This window comes from Triturus cristatus, chromosome 3_2, assembly GCF_964204655.1.
Source record: "Triturus cristatus chromosome 3_2, aTriCri1.1, whole genome shotgun sequence".
Lineage (NCBI taxonomy): Eukaryota > Metazoa > Chordata > Amphibia > Caudata > Salamandridae > Triturus > Triturus cristatus.
The window spans coordinates 992,819,143-992,840,732 of NC_140584.1; the positions used below are offsets into that span (position 1 = coordinate 992,819,143).

The following is a 21,590-nucleotide window of genomic DNA, read 5'->3' on the forward strand; positions in this document are numbered from 1 at the left end:
ACTAGCAGTTAGAAAGTAACAGTTTTAGGACACTTCTGGTATAGCTAGAAAGTCGAGACTCGGAAACTAGACCCTAGGATAGTCAATACCCTTGTGAGCACCGAAGTACCCAAGTTACCTGGTCCACGGGCTGCCGGTGCATAGGTGTGAACTTGCGTCGGTTTTCGTCGTGGACTTCTATGGATGCCTGAAGGAAAGTTGCTGAGAGGCAGTCAGTGAAGAGTGTCCGGTGGATCCCAAGGTGGGGATCAAGAAGGAAGGAACCTGCAAGCAGAAGTGACAGAGTCTAGGTCACCAGCCACGAGCCGGGAAGGAACCAGGAAGGAACCAGGCGATGTCGTGAAGATGCAGGTGAAGAGGTGAAGCTTGTCGCAGCAGCCACGGGTACCAGGAGACGTCGAGGACGACCCGGACCAGGAGGTGAGCTGTCGGCGGTGTCGAAGTCGAGTCAGGACCCAACAAGCCTTGGCAAGCGGAACCCACACAGGATGGAGGACTTGCTTCTGGTGCAGACCAGGAAGGTCTGGGGTGCTTCTCTTTCACAGAGGAGCGGGTGCCAGTCTGGAGGAGCCGGACCAGCAAGATGAAAACAAAGGTTTGTCGTCGCAGAGGCTACTAGCCAACGGGCCAGCAACCGGACAACACGTCGAGTAACACAGGTGCAGAAGGGCCCCACGCAGAACACGTGAAGTGTGGGGAGCTGATCTTTTTTGCAGATGGTGCTCGGGAATGGGGCTTCTCGATTCCCCAAGCACAGCCTCGAGGAAGCCTCAGAAGTCGCGCAAGTCAGTTACTAGCCACTTTTCCCAAGTTGCCGGTCCCACGTCCCTCGTCGCCTCCACGGGTCTGAGCTTTGCTGGAGGTGTGGATCTGGTTCAGAGGTGTCTGGAAGTCTCGGCGCTGGTCAGTCTCTGCAGTCGTCCCTCGTATGATTCAGTCGCAAAGCAAGCAGCGGTCGCTGGATGGTGCCTGGTTGCCCAGGGTGGTCACCCCTTGGCCATAAGGGAGATTTCTTCAGTCTTCTTCCTGAGGTCGAATGTCGAAGGTCCAGAGTTTCTGTTCAAGTTGCAGATTCAGGTTAATCTAATTTAGCAGGGCCCAACTAGCTACTAATATACTGGGCTAGTAGGCTGGGCTACCTGCAAGGTCCCTCCTATGGGTGGGACCAGGAAGGGGAGTGGCTACACCCCATTTCCTTTGTCCAGTTTCACGCCAGAGCTGGGGCTGGAGTGCTCCAGCACCGGTTTGAACTGGACTAGGCATGGAACACCTTGTGTGCCACAGGCAGTGTCTTGTTTCATTCAACCCTCCCTGCCCCAATACACTAAATCCTGTCTAGGGTGGTGCTCGCACCTCCCGAGGCAGGAAACCTATTGTCCAAGCCTCCCTCGCTGGAAGGACTCCCAGCAGCAGGAGGTCAGACTTGTGTCTGTGGCAGCAGCATCCATTTTGTGATGCTGGGGCTCTGGTTAACTTTAACCGGGTAAGTAGGTTTCAACATGTCTTCTCCCTCTAGAAGGGGGGAATAATATCCTCATTGCCAGAAATGGTATGGGGGTATTATTCCAAAGTGTTAGACACCTTACACGACCTGTTTCGATAAATCCAAACCATAGTTACCATAACCGTTTAAGATTATAAGGCACTTTAAGAGTATATGGTAGGCTATATCATAGAACGGCTATAAGGACATGGTTCCGAAAGCTGCAGACAGGCTCAGCTCATGCTAGAGCACCATCTCACATGTTATCAAGCACTCTGCCTCCAGGATTGTTAAGGCCTGCCATAGGAGTGGCTGATAGGTACACATGTGTCTATATATAAGGTAGGTATAGGAATACTACACCTAAGCAAGGGGTGATTACACGACCTTGCCCCAGCTGAGTGATCAGCCAGTTGTGTCATAATGGAAGGCCAGGCCAGGGGTGGCATAATACATGCTGCAGCCCCTGGTAGGCCTAGGGTACACCTATGCCCTGGGTACCTAAGGTACACTGTACAGGGGCCAATAAGGTGATCCTATCCAATTGGGTTATGCACCTAAAGTACATAGCATTAGTTTAGAGAGAGAACAGCTGGGCTGTGGGTCTGATTAGCAGGCCCACAGCCACATCTAAGTCGAAAACCAGTGGAGCAAAAGCAAAAAGTGGGGGTGAACATAGAAAGCAGACCCTACTCTCCTACAATGAGCAAGTTGGGTTCAGTGGGAGAGGGAAGTGGAATATAAGGGGGAGACCCACACTCTTTCTTTTGAGAGGAATGTGGTAGTAGTCCTTTGCTAGGTCCAGCTTCTATTTTTTTTTGAAGAGTGGAATGAATATGTCCTGTTTTAGGGTGGCTCACCAGTTTTTTCTGCTTCGGATCCGAAGGTGGGTCATCGGGCTGAGGCTCTTTAGAGGGAGTGTCTTTCTCTTTATGTGCTGGTTTCGGCACCAAGCCTTTGGGTGTCGAAGGTTTCGGCTCCGAGCCTTTCAGTGTGGAAGGTGGAATCTTGGTCAATTGGTGGTATTGTGACCAACACATGCATGGACTTGTGTTTCGGTGCTGAAGGTGTTGGTTCTGCGCCGGAGTGGGGCCGACTGGAGCCCGAGCCGGAAGGCTTCTCTCTGTGTTTCGGAGCCAGGCCCGAGTGCAGGGCGTCAGAAACTTTTTGTTGGTGCCGATCTTGGCCCGAGAGCAGAGAAGGGACCGGATCCTTTGTTTTAGGTTGAGGGGGCAGAGGGCTATCTTTACTCATGGTAGGCTGACCCAGAGTAACCTGCTCCTCTTCTTAAATGTCGGAGTAGGCCCCGGACACAGAGATCAGTCCTTCTTCTTAGGCTCCTTGAGCTTGATGTTCAGTGTCGGAATCTTCACCGAAGATGAATGGTACGGAGCCGCTGTGGTGTTTCATCTCGTGGCGTCGAGCCAGACTGTCACGAAGTGTCTTTTTCGATCGAATGATTGACATGCGTCGCAGTCGTTCTCGTCATGTTCCGGGGACAAGCAGAGGTTGCACACTTTGTGCAAGTCGGTGCGTGGGAACTTAGCACGACACCTGGGACAGAACTTGAAGGGAGTCAGTTCCATCGACTGCTAGCGCGTTCGGCGCGGGTAGGCCCGACAGCCTGCCATGAGTTTCCCGATCAAAGGTTTTCCGAAGTGAGATGATGCGCGTTGAATGGGGAATCGCGATCAATAACAATACCATTGAGGGTAGTGGATTGCGTGTCGAAGGGATCCAAAAACAGCACCGAACTGGAGTGCAGCAATACACATCTGAACCCGATGGGGGAAAAAAAACAATCTAATGATGGAGTCGATGCCCATGCGCACTATCACTGAAAGGAGGAGTCACCTACTTTGTGACTGGAAAGACTTCTTCGAACAAAAACAAAGTGCAAACATCCGGACCCAACTTTTAGCGCTAGATCAACAGCTAGAAGCTCTAGGTGATTGATATGGAGATGTGTTTGGCTGACAGTCCAGCGTCCCTGTATAGTCAACTCCTGTCAATGCGCCCTGCAAAATGTGAGAGAGGCATCCGTTGTTATGGTTCTCTGTGGAACTGGGTCTAGGAACAACCGTCCCTTTAGAAGATGGTTGGTACTCCACCACTGCAAAAAGTGGACAGTTTGACGGCTCACCAACACTAGATCTTCCTGTTGACCTTCCGCTTCAGCTAAGCTTTCCAGCAACGGACGCATATTGAGTGACATGAGGTACTAAGGCCATGTATGACGCCATATTATCTAGTAGGCACAGAACTGTCCTCACTGATATTTTTTGATGAGCGTTTGGAAGAATTGAATTCTTGCAGCATTTGGATGAGATATTGCCATTTGAGAGTTCAGGATGGCCCATAGGTAAGGTTGTATCTTAAGAGATGAAGAGGAGACTTGACTGCATTGACTGTAAAGGAATATGCTACTTACCAGTATGCATCAGTTCTTGGCATGTAGAGCTGCAGATCTATACACTGTGCATAGATCGCCATCTGGTGTTGGGCCCGGATGTTTGCAGTTTGTTTCTCCTCTTGGAAAGTCTTTGGAAGTCACAAGGTCGGCGACTCCTCCTTTGGTTCGTATTGCGCATGGGCTTCGGCTCCATCCTCAGATTGTTTTTCACCAGCAAGGAAAGATGGAGCGTAGTAATAACAGTAAAGAAACCCATGTGTGTTGTATCTAAATAAGATAGACTGGAACGGATACAGGTAGCCGGGGAGGCGGGTGGGCGTGTATAGATCTGCAGCTCTACATGCCAAGAACAGATGCATACTGGTAAGTAGCATATTCCGTTCGAGGCATATGAGCTGCAGATTATACACTGTGCATAGACTATATAGTAGTACCCAACCCTAGCGGCGACCACCGGCATCCGTTGCAGTTGTTTGGAACAGTGTTTTTAGTACAGCCTGGCCCACACTAGCTTGTTGCTTGGTTTGCACATCTACACAGTAATGTTTTGTGAAAGTGTGCGGTGTTGACGATGTCGCTGCTTTGCAAATGTCATCTAGTGGTATGTTCCCTAGAAAAGCCATAGAAGCCCCTATCTTCCTTGTAGAGTGGGCTTTAGGGGGAACAGATAGCGTTCGTGGTAGCAAATCTGTATGCATTTTACAATCCACCTAGCTATCCCAGATTTAGAAATAGGGTTGCCTTTATGTGGTGGAGAGAAAGAGACAAATAGCTGTTGGGTTTTTCTGAAAGGTTGTGTTCTTTGGATGTAGTAAAGTAAGGCCCTTTTAACATCCAGTGTGTGTAAAGCCCTTTCCGCAACGGTTTGAGGTTGTGAGAAAAAGACTGGTAATTCTACCGACTGGCTTAGATGGAACGGAGAAATGACTTTGGGTAGAAATTTTGGGTTGGTGCGGAGTACAACCTTGTTCTGATGCATTTGGAGAAAAGGTTCCTGTATAATGAGTGCTTGTATTTCACTAACCCTTCTAAGGGAAGTGATGGCCACTAGAAAAGCTGTTTTCCATGTGAGAAATTGCAGCTCACATTTATGTAATGGTTCGAAAGGGGGTCCCATTAGCCTTGTGAGAACTATATTTAAGTTCCAGACAGGTGTGGGTGGTACTCTGGGTGGAATTACTCTTTTGAGGCCTTCCATAAAGGCTTTGATGGCAGGCACCCTGAAAAGTGATAGGTGATGCCTGTTTTGTAAGTAAGCAGCAATTGCTGCGAGGTGTAACCGAATCGATGTATATGCTAGGTTACACCTTTGTAGATGGAGCAAGTAACATATGATGTGCTGTATGGACACATTTAGAGGGTGGATTGTGTTGTTGTGGCAGTAAACAACAAATCTTTTCCACTTTGCAGCATAGCATGCCCTAGTAGTAGGGCGTCTAGCTTCCCTGATAATATTCATGCAATCAGGGGGAAGGTTAAGGTATCCGAATTCTAGGACCTCAGGAGCCAGATCGCAAGGTTGAGCTGAGCTGGGTCCGGGTGCCTGATCTCTCCATGGTTCTGGGTTAGGAGGCATGATGAGAGGTGCAGCTTTTGGTGTGGTACTACCGAGAGTTCCAGCAGTGTGGTGTACCACGGCTGTCTGGCCCATGCTGGAGCTACTAGGATCAGTGTTAGGGAATGCTGTTGTAGCTTTCGCACCACTAATGGAATTAGTGGGAGAGGTGGAAAAGCGTATGCAAATTTGTTTGACCAGTTCATCCATATCGCATTGCCTTTGGACAATGGGTGTGGATATCTGGCGGCGAAGCTTGGGCATTTTTTGTTTTCGTGGGTGGCAAATAGGTCTATCTGTGGATGCCCCCACTTCTGAAAGAACGGGTGAAGAACCGGTGGGTGAAGTTCCCATTCGTGGATCTGTTGCGTTTGTCTGCTGAGCAGATCTGCCACAGTGTTTTGGACTCCTGGGATGTGTTGGGCCAGGAGAAAGATTTTCTGTGGAATTGCCCATCTCCATATGCTCTGTGCTAATTGAGAGAGCTGTGGAGAGTGTGTGCCAACCTATTTTTGAATGTAGTACATGGCAGTCATGTTGTCTGTGCGAATAAGGACTGCCTTGCCTGAAATCTGCATCTGGAAGGATTTTAGGGCTAGGAAGATTGCCAGTAACTCCAAATGGTTGATGTGGAGTAACTTCTGTTGGGGCGTCCATGTGCCCTGTACTGTGAGATGTAACAGATGAGCTCCCCAGCCGGAGAGCGATGCGTCTGTTAGGATTATTTGTGGAACCGGGTCCAGGAACGGTCGACCTTTGGAAAGGTTTGTGGTGTTCCACCACTGCAGAGAGCGATGGGTGCGACCGTCCACCAACACCAGATCTGTCAGTTGCCCCTGGGCCTGGTTCCATTGGCGCGCTAAACACTCTTGGAGTGGACGCATCTGGAGTCTTGCATGGGGCACTATGAAAATGCAAGAGGCCATCATCCCTATCAGTTGCATAAACACTCTTGCTGGGAGAGAGAGTGTTGAAGTATGAATTTTTTGACGCAGAGCCTGTATGTTTGCAATCCTGGCAGGATTGGGATATGCTATGGCTTTTGAGGTGTCTATGGTGGCACCGAGGTATTGTTTTGTGTGTGATGGTACCAGGTGGGACTTTTGGTGGTTCACCGTGAAACCTAGCTGGTTAAGTAGTTGGATTGTAGCGGCGTTGTGGCGCACACATTGGGCGTAGGACGTGGCTTTTATTAGCCAGTCGTCCAAATATGGGAAGACGTGAATGTGCTGTCTTCTGAGGTGTGCCGCCACTACTGCTAGGCACTTGGTGAATACCATTGGTGCTGTTGTGACCCCGAACGGGAGCACCTTGAACTGGTAGTGTTGCCCGTCCACTACAAATCTGAGGTACTTTCTGTGAGCATGCTGTACTGGGATGTGAAAGTATGCGTCTTTTAAGTCCAGAGTGGTGAGAAAGTCGTTCTGGGAGAGGAGTGGAAGAACCTGTTGAAGGGTTACCATGTGAAAATGGTCTGAATGTATGTAAGTGTTTAGAGGTCTGAGATCTAGAATAGGTCGTAGAGTCTCGTCTCTTTTTGGAATCAGAAAGTACAGGGAGTAGACCCCTAAATTTTGTTGATTGATGGGGACTTGCTCTATGGCTTGTTTTTGCAGGAGGGAGATTACCTCCTGTTTTAGTAACGTGGCATGTTCTTGAGACATTGGGCGTTGCCTGGGTGGAATGTTTGGGGGGGTAGATGTTAATTCTAGGCAGTACCCTGAATGAATAATTTGGGTCACCCATCTGTCTGAGGTGATTGTCTCCCAGACGTGAAGGAAATCTTGTATTCTGCCCCCGACCGGAGTGGAATGGTCTGGAGGGAGCGGGGGAAAGTCATTGGGTAGGCGGTGTGGCAGAGCGGGCGGTATTTGTCTTGCCTCTGCCTTTATTATTATTGCCTCTGTAGCCACCTCTTTGATAACCCCTTGTGAAGGTAGACTGAGGAGGGGATTTGTAGGACGTGGATGCGCTATCTGAGGAGTAGCCTCTACCCGTGCCCCGAAAGGAAGAGCGGCGAAAGGAGCGCCTAGGAGTGTGTGACTGTAGGGCTCCCATGGATTTCGCCGTATCAGTATCTTTCTTCATCTTCTCGAGGGCTTCATCAACTTTTGGACCAAATAAATGTTGTTGATCGAATGGGTGGTTCAATATGGAGGCTTGCACCTCAGGTTTAAAACCTGAAATTCTTAGCCAGGCGTGGCGACGGAGAAGGACACTGGTATTTATGGCCATGGAGGCTGTATCTGCCGCATCTAGGGCACAACGTATAGAGGTATTAGTTATAGATTTTCCCTCTTGGATCAATTCATTAGCCCTATTTCTGTATTTTTCAGGGAGATGGTGCATGATGGTCTCTAACTCATCATAATGCGCTCTGTCGTATCTGGCCAATAGCGCTTGAGTGTTGGCGATACGCCATATATTGGCGGCTTGTGACGCAGTGCGCTTCCCTGGCGCATCTAGGAGCTTGGACTCTTTGTCAGGTGGTGGTGCTTCGCCTGACGCCTGAGAATTTGAACACTTCCTAGCTGTAGATACCACTAAGGAATCCAGTGGTGCAGGGCCTTTAATGTATGAAGGATCTGTGGGGGCGGCTTTATATTTTTTCTCTATACGTGGGTTTAGGACCCTAGCCGTGACTAGGTCTTTAAAAACCTCCGGTGCATGTTTGATTACTCCTTTTAGCATAGGTAGAATAGCAGTAGACCTATGTGCAGTATCGAAGGTGTCTAGGAGAAAATCTTCCTCCACTGGGTCAGTATGTAGCTCTACCCTGTGATAATGTTCCGCCCTCTGTAGTAGGTGGTGAAAACCTAATGAGTCCTCTGGTGGGGATGGCCTAGATGGGTAAAGGTCATCCTGTGGGACATCTGGGATGTCCGGATTGTTATAGTCATCCCATGGGTCTGGGGATCCAGTAGGGGTGGGGTCTTGTGGCACATCTGCTGGATCATAGTAAGGGTCCCCTTGATCATCCTGGTCTGGAGACAGGGTCGGAGAGCGATGAGGCAGGGGTGGAGAAGGTGGAGGTGGGGGTGGGGAGAAGGTGGAGGTGGAGGTGGGGAGGGTGGAGGGGGTGGAGGAGGTGGGGAAGGCACTCTGAAAAGGGAGGCAGCAGTGTCCTTCCTCTTTAGAGGTGGAGGTGGAGCTGGTTTGTCCAAGTGTCTCTTTTTTGAAGACAGTGTCAAATGTCCAGTTTTTGGATCCTTGGTAAGTGTCTTCTGCAGAGGATCCGGTGTGAAAAGTTCTTGCGACACTGGTTGTTCGGTCGGCACCGAGGTTTTCGGGGCCGACAGCTTTTTAGGCTTGTCTGTGCCGTGCTTTTTCGGGACCTCCGATTTTTTGTTCGGTGCCGAGAGAGGCTTCGGCACGGGAGTGTCGGCGCTGAGGGCCTTATGATGTTTGGTCGGTTCTGAGAGGGCGGGTTTCGACAACGAGGGCCTTGGTGCTGGGCTCGGTGTGGAGGCCGATTTTTTCTTCGGTGCCGAAGGGTGTTTTTCGGTACCGCTGGTAGGCTGGCTCGAGCCCGAGCTGCCGGAAGGCTTAATAGGCTTCTTTACCGGGCCCGAAGGTGGGGTGTTAGAAGCAGTGTCCTTGGTCTTGCCTAGGCTCGAAGGCGAAGGCGTGACCGAAGCCTTTTTGGGTATCGGCGTGGGAGGGGGTATAGTACTCACGACCCTCTGCGCCGGGGTGATGTCCTCCACATCTGAGTCGTCCGCCTCGGAAGCGTTGACGAGGTCGTCGTCCTCTTCTTTGATGTTGTGCTGTACCGGAGCTTCGAAGTCGTCCCCGAAGAGGTGGACTGGAGCGGAGGTCGAGGAGTGCGCCATGTTGCGTCTGGCCCTTCGATCTCGAATAGTCTTTTTGGATCTAAAAGACTTGCAGGCGGGACAGTCTCGAGCCTCGTGTTCAGGGGAGAGGCAGAGGTTGCACACCTCATGAAGATCGGTGTGGAGGAATTTGGACCCACATCGAGGCCACTTCTTGAAGGGAGTTCTTTCCATCAGCCGAGACCGGAGCCGGGATAGGCCCGAAGGCCGCCGTCAACAACCGGAATCGAAGAAGTGTCGGAGAGAAGGTGATTAAGATGATTTATTATCTGAAGAATCTCGATGAGCGAGGATTTTGCGTCAACCGTTGAACTGGAAAAGTTCAGAACCGCAGCGCGAAGTATTACATCCGAGCCCGATGGCGGAAAAAAACAATCTGAGGATGGAGCCGAAGCCCATGCGCAATACGTACCAAAGGAGGAGTCACCGACCTCGTGACTTCCAAAGACTTTCCAAGAGGAAAAAAAAAACTGCAAACATCGGGCCCAACACCAGATGGCGATCTATGCACAGTGTATAATCTGCAGCTCATATGCCTCGAACACCTAGTTCGGGAAGAAGGTTTATGGTAGTTTGAGTATGTTGGCGCAAGAGGGCCGCAGGGAAGGAGCTTTAAGACCAAGCTTCCGGGCACCGGAATCAACACACCGTGCCAATCCCTGCTGCCTCCCCCACGGCGACCCCCATAACAGAGACCCCACGCCAAAGGGAACGTAAGAACTCGAAGAACTTACCGCAGGAAACGTTGATCTGCGCCTCGCTGCCTCCAGGGTCGGAACAGATGCCCCGGAGGGGAGCGACCGGCGGACACTTCATTGGGCGACCTGAAGCAACCTAGAACTGCGGACTCCTCAGCGGACGACTGGGAACAATCCCACTCTGGAACCTCGAGTGCTCCGAAACTGTGAACACTGTAGACTCAGTCGCGAAGCCCGGGATGCCTGACCCCATGATGGCGGCTCCCTGTGACCAGACTCATACAGTGCGCAGCTCACAATGACGGCGAGATGGGGCTTTCTGTTGAGCTCAGCCTCGTTTGATCCCCGCAGAGTGCTTCCTTTCACTCCGGTTCGTCTGTCGGCCAACCCGGACGTGCAGGACTCAGCTACAAATTGAAACAGTGAAGAAACTCCCGATGCCTGTCCCCAAGATGGCAGACCCTTGCGACCTGATACCTCCACCGTGCAGCCCACAATAAAAACGAGGCGAGGTTTCTAAAGACTCCGGTCCCCTCTGTTGCCACGAAATGCCCCCTCTCACAATGGCTCATTCGACATCCTACCCAGACATGCTGGACTCTGCAACGATGGGACATGGTCATGTAACCCTGGATGCCTGACCCTAAGATGGCGGCTTCTCGAGACCTGTTAAACTCCAATTCAACTATGGGATGCCACCTACTTTTCTGAAAATTGCCTGCCGCTTTGAAAATCCAGCTACATTACATTCACTCCTGGCTAAAATGAACCTCGCCTGAAGACGCCGCGTGAGGTGCTTACAAATAGGGCAAGTCCTGGTCCCGGACCCCATAATGGTGGCCCATTCGGGACACAAAGCGAAGGTGAGTTATGGGCCCGCCTGACTCGAAGTGTTACCGCCTGATATCTGGGTCTTTTTGAAAATCTGAGATGAAACTACTCTTAGCCAAAATTACGACATCTGGGGGTGCTACAATTAAAGAATTAACTGGTACTGGTACCAGTCGCTAAGATGTCAGCTCATCGGTTCCCAAATAGAGGGCAGGTGAAGGCCTGATTGACTCAATCATTCTGACAATCAGCCTGCATTCACTCATTATAAAAGCAAAATACACTTAGAATCTCTATAACTCATTGGGACTTGCAGGAAAGTGGTGAGACGAAGAGGTTATCTACCACCTCTGAGCCCAGTGATTACACACTGCTGATCTGATTATTGAGCTCGTCGTCTTACAAAAGGGGCTCACATCCAACTGTCTCCTGCCTGTCAACCAGGACGCTTAGCATGCCCTCCTAGAAAGAGAAGGTGCTCATCACTATCTACCACTAAGTCTTTGAGCGGGATTCCAGCTCCCTACTCCTAGTCCTTCCCTGACAAGAACAACAAACAGGAGCGATCACTGGAGACTAATCTCCCTGCTAACTGAGACAAAATGATTCCTGCCTCGTTACCCTGCCTGAAACCACACAGCCCCAACTCCTTCTCCATCACCTTTCCACCTAATCTATCACTCAAAGCTAAAAGAAACTTCAAACACAGGTTGATTAGACAACACCCGGAAACTCTATTCGCTGACATATACCACTGTTCCTCCAAAGGCCAGCAGAAAATGGACCTCATTTTCCACACCCTGAACCCTGTGAAGAGGATCTCAACCCTTAGAAACCACCTTCACATATCCAAAACAATTAGCACCCCTTTCAGCTGTAAAATGACGATCACAATCTCCAACCGCCATACGTGCAGAGGCAACACCTTTGCGACCATTTACAGCAACGGAACTGTCCTAATTCAAGCCAACAATGACAACCTAGACGCATTTGACTCTCGCTTCCCCTCGCTATGTAATGCCCTCACTCATCCACGCTATCCCCACGCAAGCAACTCCCCGACAGACTAACCCCTCTGGAAAACTCCCTCAACAACCCCAAAACACATAACATGCACTCCAACCTATCACCCCCTGACTCCACCCTCTCCCCCACCGCCACCACCCCTGACTGGCACAATACATACCTCTCTCCCAGACCAAATCTGAGACACGGCTCCGCTGAGACTCTCCAACCCCCTGTTGACCTTCACCTCTGCCCCCTCAACACTTCTCTCAAAAACCAACTAGTGAAACCGACCGTCAGTCTATGACTTTGAACCCTCACCTTGCACCGGCACTCAAGAAGCTCCAACCCCAATCACAACGTGACTTTCCACACCACATACCCATGGCTATTTTCAGGGACAACAATAACACTGCAAGCCACGCCCCCAAGGACAAGCTCACTCCCTCCTGAGGCTGGCCAGCCCAAGACTCCCGGATCCCAGACTCCCCTACCCCCTCCTCCATGAATACGACTAAGAGACTTGCTCTGCTGGAAAGCCAACTAGAAATCGTAATACAAGGTATCAACACAATCCTATCGAACCTCCCCACACCTCCGGAGCTCACCCAATGCAAACATACTACACCCACCCACAGCGACCAACACCAAACACATAAACCCCCCTAACGCTCAAAGGCACAGCTGGAACACAACCACCCTCTTGAACAAACTTCAGAGGCCCAAAAGAGCGAGTGCCGCAATGTCCATGAGAGAGGCGACCGATCTTGCCAACTCCTACGGCACATCATCATCATCCTCTATTGTCATCCCAAATCCAGGTTATCACTGGATTTGGAAGAGACAGCGCCCCACCCAGAACGCAGAGGCCTCCATCCTTTCTTACTAATATCCCCATGGCCCACCTAAGAAAGAAAATTAACAACGGGACGACCAACTGCATGCTCATAAACTGCAGATCAGCTACCAAACACGCAACTCAACTGGCAGAAACCATCCTCACCCATGACATTGACATCACATTCAACACGGAAACTTGGCTGAATGAATCTTCTTCCCCAATCATGGACATGCTTTTGCCCCCGGGTTTCTCTATAATCAATAAAGACAGGAAAAACCAGCGAGGTGGGGGTATCGCAATCATCCACAAGAGCAACATCTCTATAACGGAAACAGACTCCTTCAATTACAACTCTTTCGAATACCTAACCTCCACCATTAAAACGATCGACAACAAAATTATACACTGTCACCTCCTCTACCCCCCATTGATAGCCAGCTCCCCGGAGCAGAAAAGAACATCCCACCCAACCTCCCCCCCAACAAATGGAAATCTTTCAACCCCATCTCCTAAGCAACGATCATCAAAATGATTACCAGTTCCAAACCCTCGTCACACATTGGTGACCCTATACGAGTCCAACTGGCTAAAAAGCTTAAACTCACACTGGCCCCTCTCTGGACCAGGATTATAAATAGCTCCCTGAGAACCGGAGGCATGCCAGACTGCCTCAAAATCGGTCAAGTCATGCCACTACTAAAAAAAAAACAGGCTCTGACCCAAACAACCTCAATAACTTCAGACCTGTCTCCAATCTCCTGTTCTTAGCGAAAATACTGGAAAGGTGTTTTCTCCTTCAACTCACTCAGCACAGACAGCAACAACCTGCTAGACACTCATCAATCGGGTTTCAGAAAAGGTTGCAGTACAGAGACAGCGATCCTGAATGTCATTGATATCTACAAATCTCTAGACACAGACCGATGCAGCATACTCCTAGATCTAGCGGCAGCCTTCGAAACGGTTGATCACAAACTACTCATCAAGGTTCTTCAAGATAGAGTCGGAGCTAAAGAAGTTGTTTGCAATGGTTCTCCTCCTTCCTGCAAAACCGCACTCAACTAATAAAAATCAAAAACTCCATGTCTGACCCACTCCCCATTAACAGGGGTGTTCCTCAAGGATCTGTATTCTCCCTACAACTATTCAACATTTACATGGAGCCTCTCACCAACATACTCAAAGAAGCCAATCTTCCCTTCCACCTCTATGCGGATGATACCCAGATCTATCTAGAAACTTCCTCCATCGGTGACATCCAGAGACTAAACAACGCCCTAAAAGAAGTTCAACGCTGGCTATCCCTCAACCACCTGAAACTCAAAGATATGACGGAAACCCTTCTCATATCTAATAAAGAACAGACTCCCCAAATCACAGAATGGCTTAAATCTATTGACACTCTCAACTGCCAGCTCACTCCAGCCGACTCCGTTAAATCACTGGGAATCACTCTGGATCCCAACTTAGACATGATCAAACATATCAAGACCACTGCAAAGAGCGCCTTCCTCAACCTAAAACTTCTCTACCAAATAAAATCCTTCATCCCTTCCAATGACTTGAAACTCAATCCCTGGTGTTGTCCAGGTTGGACAGCGGGAACGCATGCCTCACAGGCCCATCTTGCCCCCCTCAGATCAACTCTTAATGCAGCAGCCAGAATGGTCACTGGAGTAAAAAAATATGAACACATCTCTCCTGCTCCCAGAGAGCTAAAATGGCTCCCAATCGAAATGCGTGCCAACTTCAGAACTGCCTGTCTCACACACAAAGCTCTGCACAATGGGAAACCTGCCTACCTGGCCGCCAAACTCATTAAGGCCGGCCAGACAAGAACCCTCAGGAGTACTAACACTCTACTTCTCATCCCCCCGAAAACTCGCAAGCAAAAAACACTATCGCGCTCCTTCTCTGGAAACGCTCCCAAAATCTGGAACTCCATTCCAGTCCAAATCAGGACCAGCCCCTCCTTCCTAAAATTCAAAAGTCAGCTCAAAGACCTCTAATTCAACCGTACTCTCCCGAATGGTTAACTGGACTTGTCGCGTCTCACTGTTTACCAATGTTTTACTGTGTACGACTGCCATACTATGTACTCGATTTTCTTCATTATAAATATTGTAAAGCGCTCAGATACCTCCGGGTCTGGCCAGCGCTATATAAAACTCTTAAATAAATAAATAAATAAATAAATAAATAAATAAAATGCTGAAAACACTTCTGATATTTTGTGCTTTTAAAAAAAACAGTCAGTCAGATAGGGGAAAGCATGTATGTTTTGCCTGCGTACGTGAGCTGCTACAACCGCTAGGCATTTGGTAAACACACTTGGGGCTGTGGTGGCCCCGAAATGAAGCACCTTGAACTGAAAGTGATGTCCGTTTAACACAAATCTGAGGTATTGACGATGTGCTGAGAGAACTGAAATGCAGAGGTAGGTGTCCTTTAGGTCCAATGTGGTCTTGATGTCGCTTTGTTGTAGTAGCGGGAGGGCATCTAGAAGAGTGACCATGAGGAAGAGCTCTGGGAGAATGAACCTGTTTAGGGATATGAGGTCAAGGCCTGGCCTTAGAGACCGGTCTTTTTTAGAAATAAGGAAGTAAAGTCAATAGACCCCTTCGCCATGTTGGTGTAATGGCACAAGTTCTATTGCATCCTTTTGTAGAAGAGCGTGTACTTCCTCTTTGAGCAGCTACTAATGATCTGTTGGCAGCTTGTAGGTTTGAGGTGAAATTTTTGGAGGTGTAATATATATCCAACATCCACTAGTCAGGGGAGATATTCCACAATGTTGGAAAGAACTGGAGAAATCTTCCCCCGACAGGTGTTTTATCATCAGGGGAATGGTATTAAGTCAAGGCTTGGTGGTGGAGGTGGAACGTTTGGTAGAACCTCCTTTTTGCCTCTAGAAAGGTTTCCCCTATAATATCTTCTTTGGGAGGATGTTTGGGTGTGGGTTTATGGATAAGAGGTGGGTGTCTCAGGTGAGGTTGTCTTGGAACCTCCCTGATAGGATGAGTAGCATAAGGAGCCACGTTGTGATAGTATTTCCCAATGCTTTCGCTGTCTTGTTACCTTTAAAAAAAATTAAAAAATCATAAGGGTGTCTACCTGGGGTCCAAAAAGATGTTTCCATCAAAGTGGAGATCAAAGGGGAGAGCTAGTAAGTTCTGTTGAACTTCAGGCTTAAAGCCAGATACCCTTAGCCAGGCATGCCTACTTGGGATCAGACTAGCATTAATACCCCTAGCTGCTGTGTCCGCTGCATTGGGGGCACAACGCATTGTTGGGTTTGATATAAGTTTTCCCTCTGAGGCAATCTGATATGCCTTTTTTTAGTGCTCTTCAGGAAGATGCTGGAGAATCTCCTCCATTTCGTCCCAGTGGGCATTGTCAAAAGAGACCAATGGAGTTTGCAATCCTCCAGTGGTTGGTAGGTTGTACTGCCACTCTTTTACCCACTGTGTATCTTCTTACACTCTTCATCCGGTTAGGTGTGCATCACCAAATGTCTGAGTCTCAGCCATTTTACGGGCTGTGGCCATCACTGGGGCGTCAGGTGTAAGTTGTCCCTTAATGTATGTAGGGTTTGTACTTTTTAATCGACCCTAAGAGTGTGTGATAACTCTAGCCCTAAAGGTGTCGTTGAATATGTCCTTAGTGTGTATGTGCATACCCTTAAGCATTTGCAGATATTGTGGCAAATGCTTATTGGACGAGAGGGTTTCGAATAAAAAAACAAAATCGGCCTCTAAAGGCTCAGTATGTAGAGTTACTTTATGGAATGTAGCCACCTTACTCGTACTATACTTACACAACAAGTTGTTGTATTATCAGGGGAGATGGTCTGGCCAGATATAGATCTGGATCTGTATTATCTGGTGGTTCTGTGTCATATGAATACCACAGATTTTCTTTGTGGGACTGCGCATTGGTCTTTCTTCCCCCAACCTCCTGTGTAGGAGTGTAGTGAACCCTTAGGTGAATCAGTAATAGGGTGAACAGATGAGTTGTGGTGATGGGGTGTGCACAGCAGGCGGTGGTGGTGGTGGCCTGGTCTGCAGTGGGCTGGTAGCCTTATCCTCCTTTTTCACCTTCTTTGGGGAAAAGGAATGTCTAAAGCCTCCTCAAGAGAGAGCTGTGTTTTTGCAGGTTTTGCCCCTGAGTGAAGGGATCTGGTGAGGATACGTCCTGTATCTGGGTGGAGCATTAGGTGCTTTTTCCTCGAGTCCAACTCCTGGTGAAGTCTCTCAAGCACCAGTTCTACTGTTTCCACCCAGAGTTTGGCAGCCATTCGGAGTTTACGGCTCCGATGCAAGTTTAGCCAATGTTATTTTCGGTGCCAATGTTTTCGGTTCCGAAGCAGATTTTTTCTGCTCTGTGCTGGAATGGTGTTTGGCTCCAAAGCTTTTGGTGCCGAAGGTCGGCTTGAGTCTGATGGGCTTGGGGATCGACGATGTGCTATTTAGGCTGCTTTTTCGGCACAGAGCCAAGGCTGGACGTGTCTGAAGGAGCCTTTCAGACCATGGCCCGAAGGCTGTGGTGGCCCAACAACAGTCTTGGCTTTTTGGTGTGGAGCTGGTTGAGTTTTGTGGATGTCTGCTGTGGTCAGGGTGGAGGTGGAGGGGGCAGGGTACTCATGGGTTGCCCAGGAATGATGTTGCGTATTTCCATCTCTAACCCAGAGTTCTCATCAGGCGAAAGGTTGTCTTCATCAGCAGCTGATGGATGGGCCTATTCCTCGAGTTCTGGGTCTTCAAAACCGAAGAGGTCTGGTGTTTCTTCAGTTCTGTGTTGAAACCTCTCTAGTCGTCACGTCCTTCAATCTCCAAGTGTCTTTTTCGAACTAAAAGACTTGCAGGAGTCACAGGTTGCCTCCTCGTGTTGGGGGATAGGCACAAGTTGTGCACCTTATGTAGCTAAATGTGTGAAAAATAGGCGTGGCAAGAAGGGCAAAAGCAAAAAGGTGTCCGTTCTATCACCAAGTAGCCACCTCTTGGAGTGAACGGCGCATAGAAAGCAGTCGAATGGGATCCCCTGGCCGATGACTGATGACAGTGTCAAACCAGCTCAGAGGAGTACACATCCAAACTGGACAGTGGAAAAAAACAATCTAACAATGAAGTTGAGGACTATGTGCATCTCAAGCTAGAGAAGGAGTCACTACACTTCTTGATTGGAAAGCCTTAACTTGCACACATACGATCCCAACACTAGATGGCGGACTTATGCTAAGCATGTGTATATACAGCCACAAAAACCGCAAACATTAAATTACTTTTCCAATTTATAAGAGAATAATATGAGGAAGTTTCATATAATTCAGGTATTGAACATTCTGTATGGAAATTGTTTTTGAGGACTAGGAGTAAAGAGAACGAAAGTGATATGTAATGAAGAAAATTAGCAAGCTCAAGATGCTCTTTGACTTACCCTTTTTACCATAAAGTCTTAGAATTCCATCTAAACAAATAGATCACCTTCTCAACATTATGCCCACATCCCTGGGTTACCTCTACTGAGGAGGTATTGTACAATTTGGATGTAAGGAGTGCCTCGAGTTTCTACCTGTATGAAACTAGTGCTCTGTATTCCTCAAACCAACCTTTCCTGACGAGGCCACTACTATCAGAAAGATAACATTATTTATCAACCACTGTCACAGTTTGCATGGAGAACATATCTATCTGATATGTGGGTACACTTAACTAAGGTTGAGGTGGCATTTGAGGTATTTTCCAGGTATGTGGCTGAAGAGAAATATTCTCGGCAGCTACATAGGCTACCTCACACGCAGTTTGAAGTCACTGTGCTCTTGAGGCTTACTGCTGGCACGATGCTAGATTTGGCAATTAAGTTGTCATCATCTTCAGCCAGTCTACAACTAAACTGCTTAATTCGGTCTTCTCATCCTCCCTTTTAGGTCTCGCCTAAGCAGCGCGCATAGGCAGGCCTTTAGCCGTCGCTCTGCTCATTTTCAAGCACACACTCATGCTTGTGGTGTCATCCATTTTGCGGGAGCGCGCAGGGGCGCCACAAGCACGAGTGCAGTGCTTGAAAATGAGCAGACTGTGCGCGCGCGCACCACTCCTGGGCTCATCTCCTGCACCCCCTCTCTCTCACGCGCATTCCTTGTTTTTAACTTTCAGCGCGAGGCGCGCGCTTGTTTGGAAGAGGTAGCGTGTTGTATGTGCTTTTGAAGTTGTGGCTGACCCGCTTTTGCTACCACAAGTTTAATGTTTTATTAAAGCCATTGCTGTGCACTCTGGGTTCCTCCTAGTCGTCCCTCCATTTCAGAATATCTGACATGCACTCTCTGCGAGATGCCTCCCTCTCTCGCACTTACTGACGCTTCTCCAAGCCCTCCACTGGTGAACCACTCCTCCGGACACCACGCATCATGTTTAGGATGGCATTTACATTACGGCCTACCCGACTGATTTAAAAAAAAAAAAAATTAAAAAAAAGGTTTGTTGCCGCCAGCGCTTTTTCCTTTGTCACTGCTCGGGTTTTGTTTTGTTTGCCTCTGTTCGTGTTTTGTTTACTTGTACCCATTGATAAACAAAAAGGTTTGCAGCCACCCACTCTTCATTATTTATCACAGCTCGTGTTTTGTTTAGTTCTGCTCGTGTTAATGTTTTGTTTGATTGTACGGGATTGAGAAACAAAAAAGTTAGCGAACACTCACGCTTCATCTTTTATCACGGCTCGTGCTTCATTTTGTTTGCCTCTGTTCGTGTTGGTGTTTCATTTACCTGTACCCGTTGATCAACAAACCGGTAAATAGATTGCCTTTCACTGCTAAATTCGAGTCATATAAAAACCACAAAATTGCCCTCCATAACCCCTCAAACATTTTGGCAAGAAAAAAACTGGTTATCAGATCTACTCAGCCTGGAGATGCATCTCCGAATTTTAATTTGCCGCTCAAAGGTGTAAATGGTTTTTCCCTGTATGTTAAAGGCTTCAAGAACACTTCACTTGAGGCTTCCCTACTATTTCTTGTCTCTAGGGTCACATCGTTTAAAAAGGTACACAAATGGTTCTCGTCAGATGACTGATAGCTTCTTGAGATTGCAAAATGTGCTCATCAAGTAATGGAGGGGGGTGGGGGTTCTAAACATTTCAATGCTCTGTGCTGTACGGTTTTCTTTCTGGCTGTCCAGTTAGTCAACCGTAAAGTGCAGTGGTGCGGCACTGACACATACATAATTGTTAAATATATTGAAATTATGCATTTTGTATTTTAAGAAATTCGACTATTTCAGCATTTTACCCAGAGTGAAGTTTCAGGTAAAATGCACTTGTAATGCTTGCCCCACACAGTATTGTAGATTAAGGATGCTCTTTTGCTCTTGAGATCAAGTGAGTTTTACGGATATTTTCTTTTCAAACCATTAAGTCTCTCCTACCAGGACTGCTCCACTAATACGGAGCAGCTCCCCAACTTCTTTTTACATACAATGACTTTGCCTGGGGGGGTGCTTTTATTCGCTTTGCGTAAGCTGTTTCTCCTGCGCACAACCTACATAAAACACAGGTTGTAAATTCACAAACCCGATACTCTTTAATCTGGACCGAATGTCTTATTAACATGCTCTATTATTGTCTCTGTGGTAAACTATTGTGAATTGAGTACGGACAGTGCATGGCAGCTTCTTTCTAGCTCATGATCTTGGGATCTGTCGATTCCGCTACACCAAGGATAATATGCTGTGTGGCTAAACACTTATACTGTCCCAAAGGCGAGACCTATTGGCTATGCCAATGCTTATTAAATGTTCTAATGCTGTGGTAACTAACCCACATGGTTGCCAGTGGGAAGGACCTCAATGTCAGAGTAGACCAAAGTTATCTTTAAAGTGGCTGTTACACTCCAATTAGGCAAAATACACACCAACTGGTTCATTTTTAAAAGTGAAGTTATGTGCACTACAACAGCATCCAAAATTCTGTTTAACAGCTGAAGCAACATTTTTACAGTCCTACCATTAGGTGTCTGGCACCCAAGAAAGTATGATAATGGGAAAGAGCTTAAGGACTATGAAAGATGACTGTATTCAACTTATCCAATAGAGAAAAGACTGCAAACCATTTTTCTTGCACAATATGCAGTTCTCATTGATCTTCAAAAGTAAAGCTAAGCTTGTCATTATCGTTAAGGCAGCCACATAGGGATGTAGACCTCCGTATTCTAAGAGTCAGTTAATCTGAAACAGGAATCACTAGGATTGCTTAGCATAGTCTAGATTTGGCCATCTCGCATACTTTGCCCAAAGGTTTTGCTTCCTACTTTGGACTGGCTAGCATTCACGCTAAGCATGTCAGCCAATGAACACTATCCCTCCTGCATTTGATCTTTAAGTAGTAAAAAGATATCTGTGTAAGATGCAAACCAGCTTTTTCTGCATAACTTTCTCTTAACTTCATGTACATTACTACGTTATAGATGTGTTTGCTGCTGCTTCTCTCCTCCTTTTTGACCTAAAATCTAAAATGTATACTGTCATTTCCTTAAACTGGGCTTTGTATATATTAATTAATGGAAAGACATTCCAATATGCCTCTGCTTTGTCTTCATATCTATAGTAGCAGCATGACAATACATAGTGACCGGTTTTCATACACAAGGTTAGGTAAATAGTCTCTATAAACTTTATCATACCTTGTTCCCATTGTTGTACATTGCCAGCATGCAAAGGATGTGGAAACTATGAGCACACTGCTTCAGCTTTCCCACGGCATGAGGCTGGATAGTCTTGCTCTCCACTGCATCACTGTACCCAGAAGGAGATGCCAACTTTTCCATGCAGATTATGCAGTCCTGGAGAAGAAGTCAATGGGACAAAATGTTAGAGCTGATGGTAATAAGAACATTAATACAGTGATGCTGCTAGAAGCCGACCTAAGGAAATTGGACCATGTCTC

The 21,590-nt window shown here is 47.9% G+C and overlaps 1 protein-coding gene across 2 annotated transcripts in view; it reads right to left on the reverse strand.

The window, feature by feature from the left end:
- Nucleotides 1-21,590, reverse strand: part of DTX2 (deltex E3 ubiquitin ligase 2) — a 576,494-nt gene that overhangs the window by 143,726 nt on the left and 411,178 nt on the right. For both annotated transcript variants that reach the window (XM_085649605.1, XM_085649604.1), the window contains one exon: nt 21,328-21,486. In XM_085649605.1, coding sequence (XP_085505731.1) covers nt 21,328-21,486 — 159 coding nt within the window. The remainder of the gene's footprint in view (nt 1-21,327; nt 21,487-21,590) is intronic.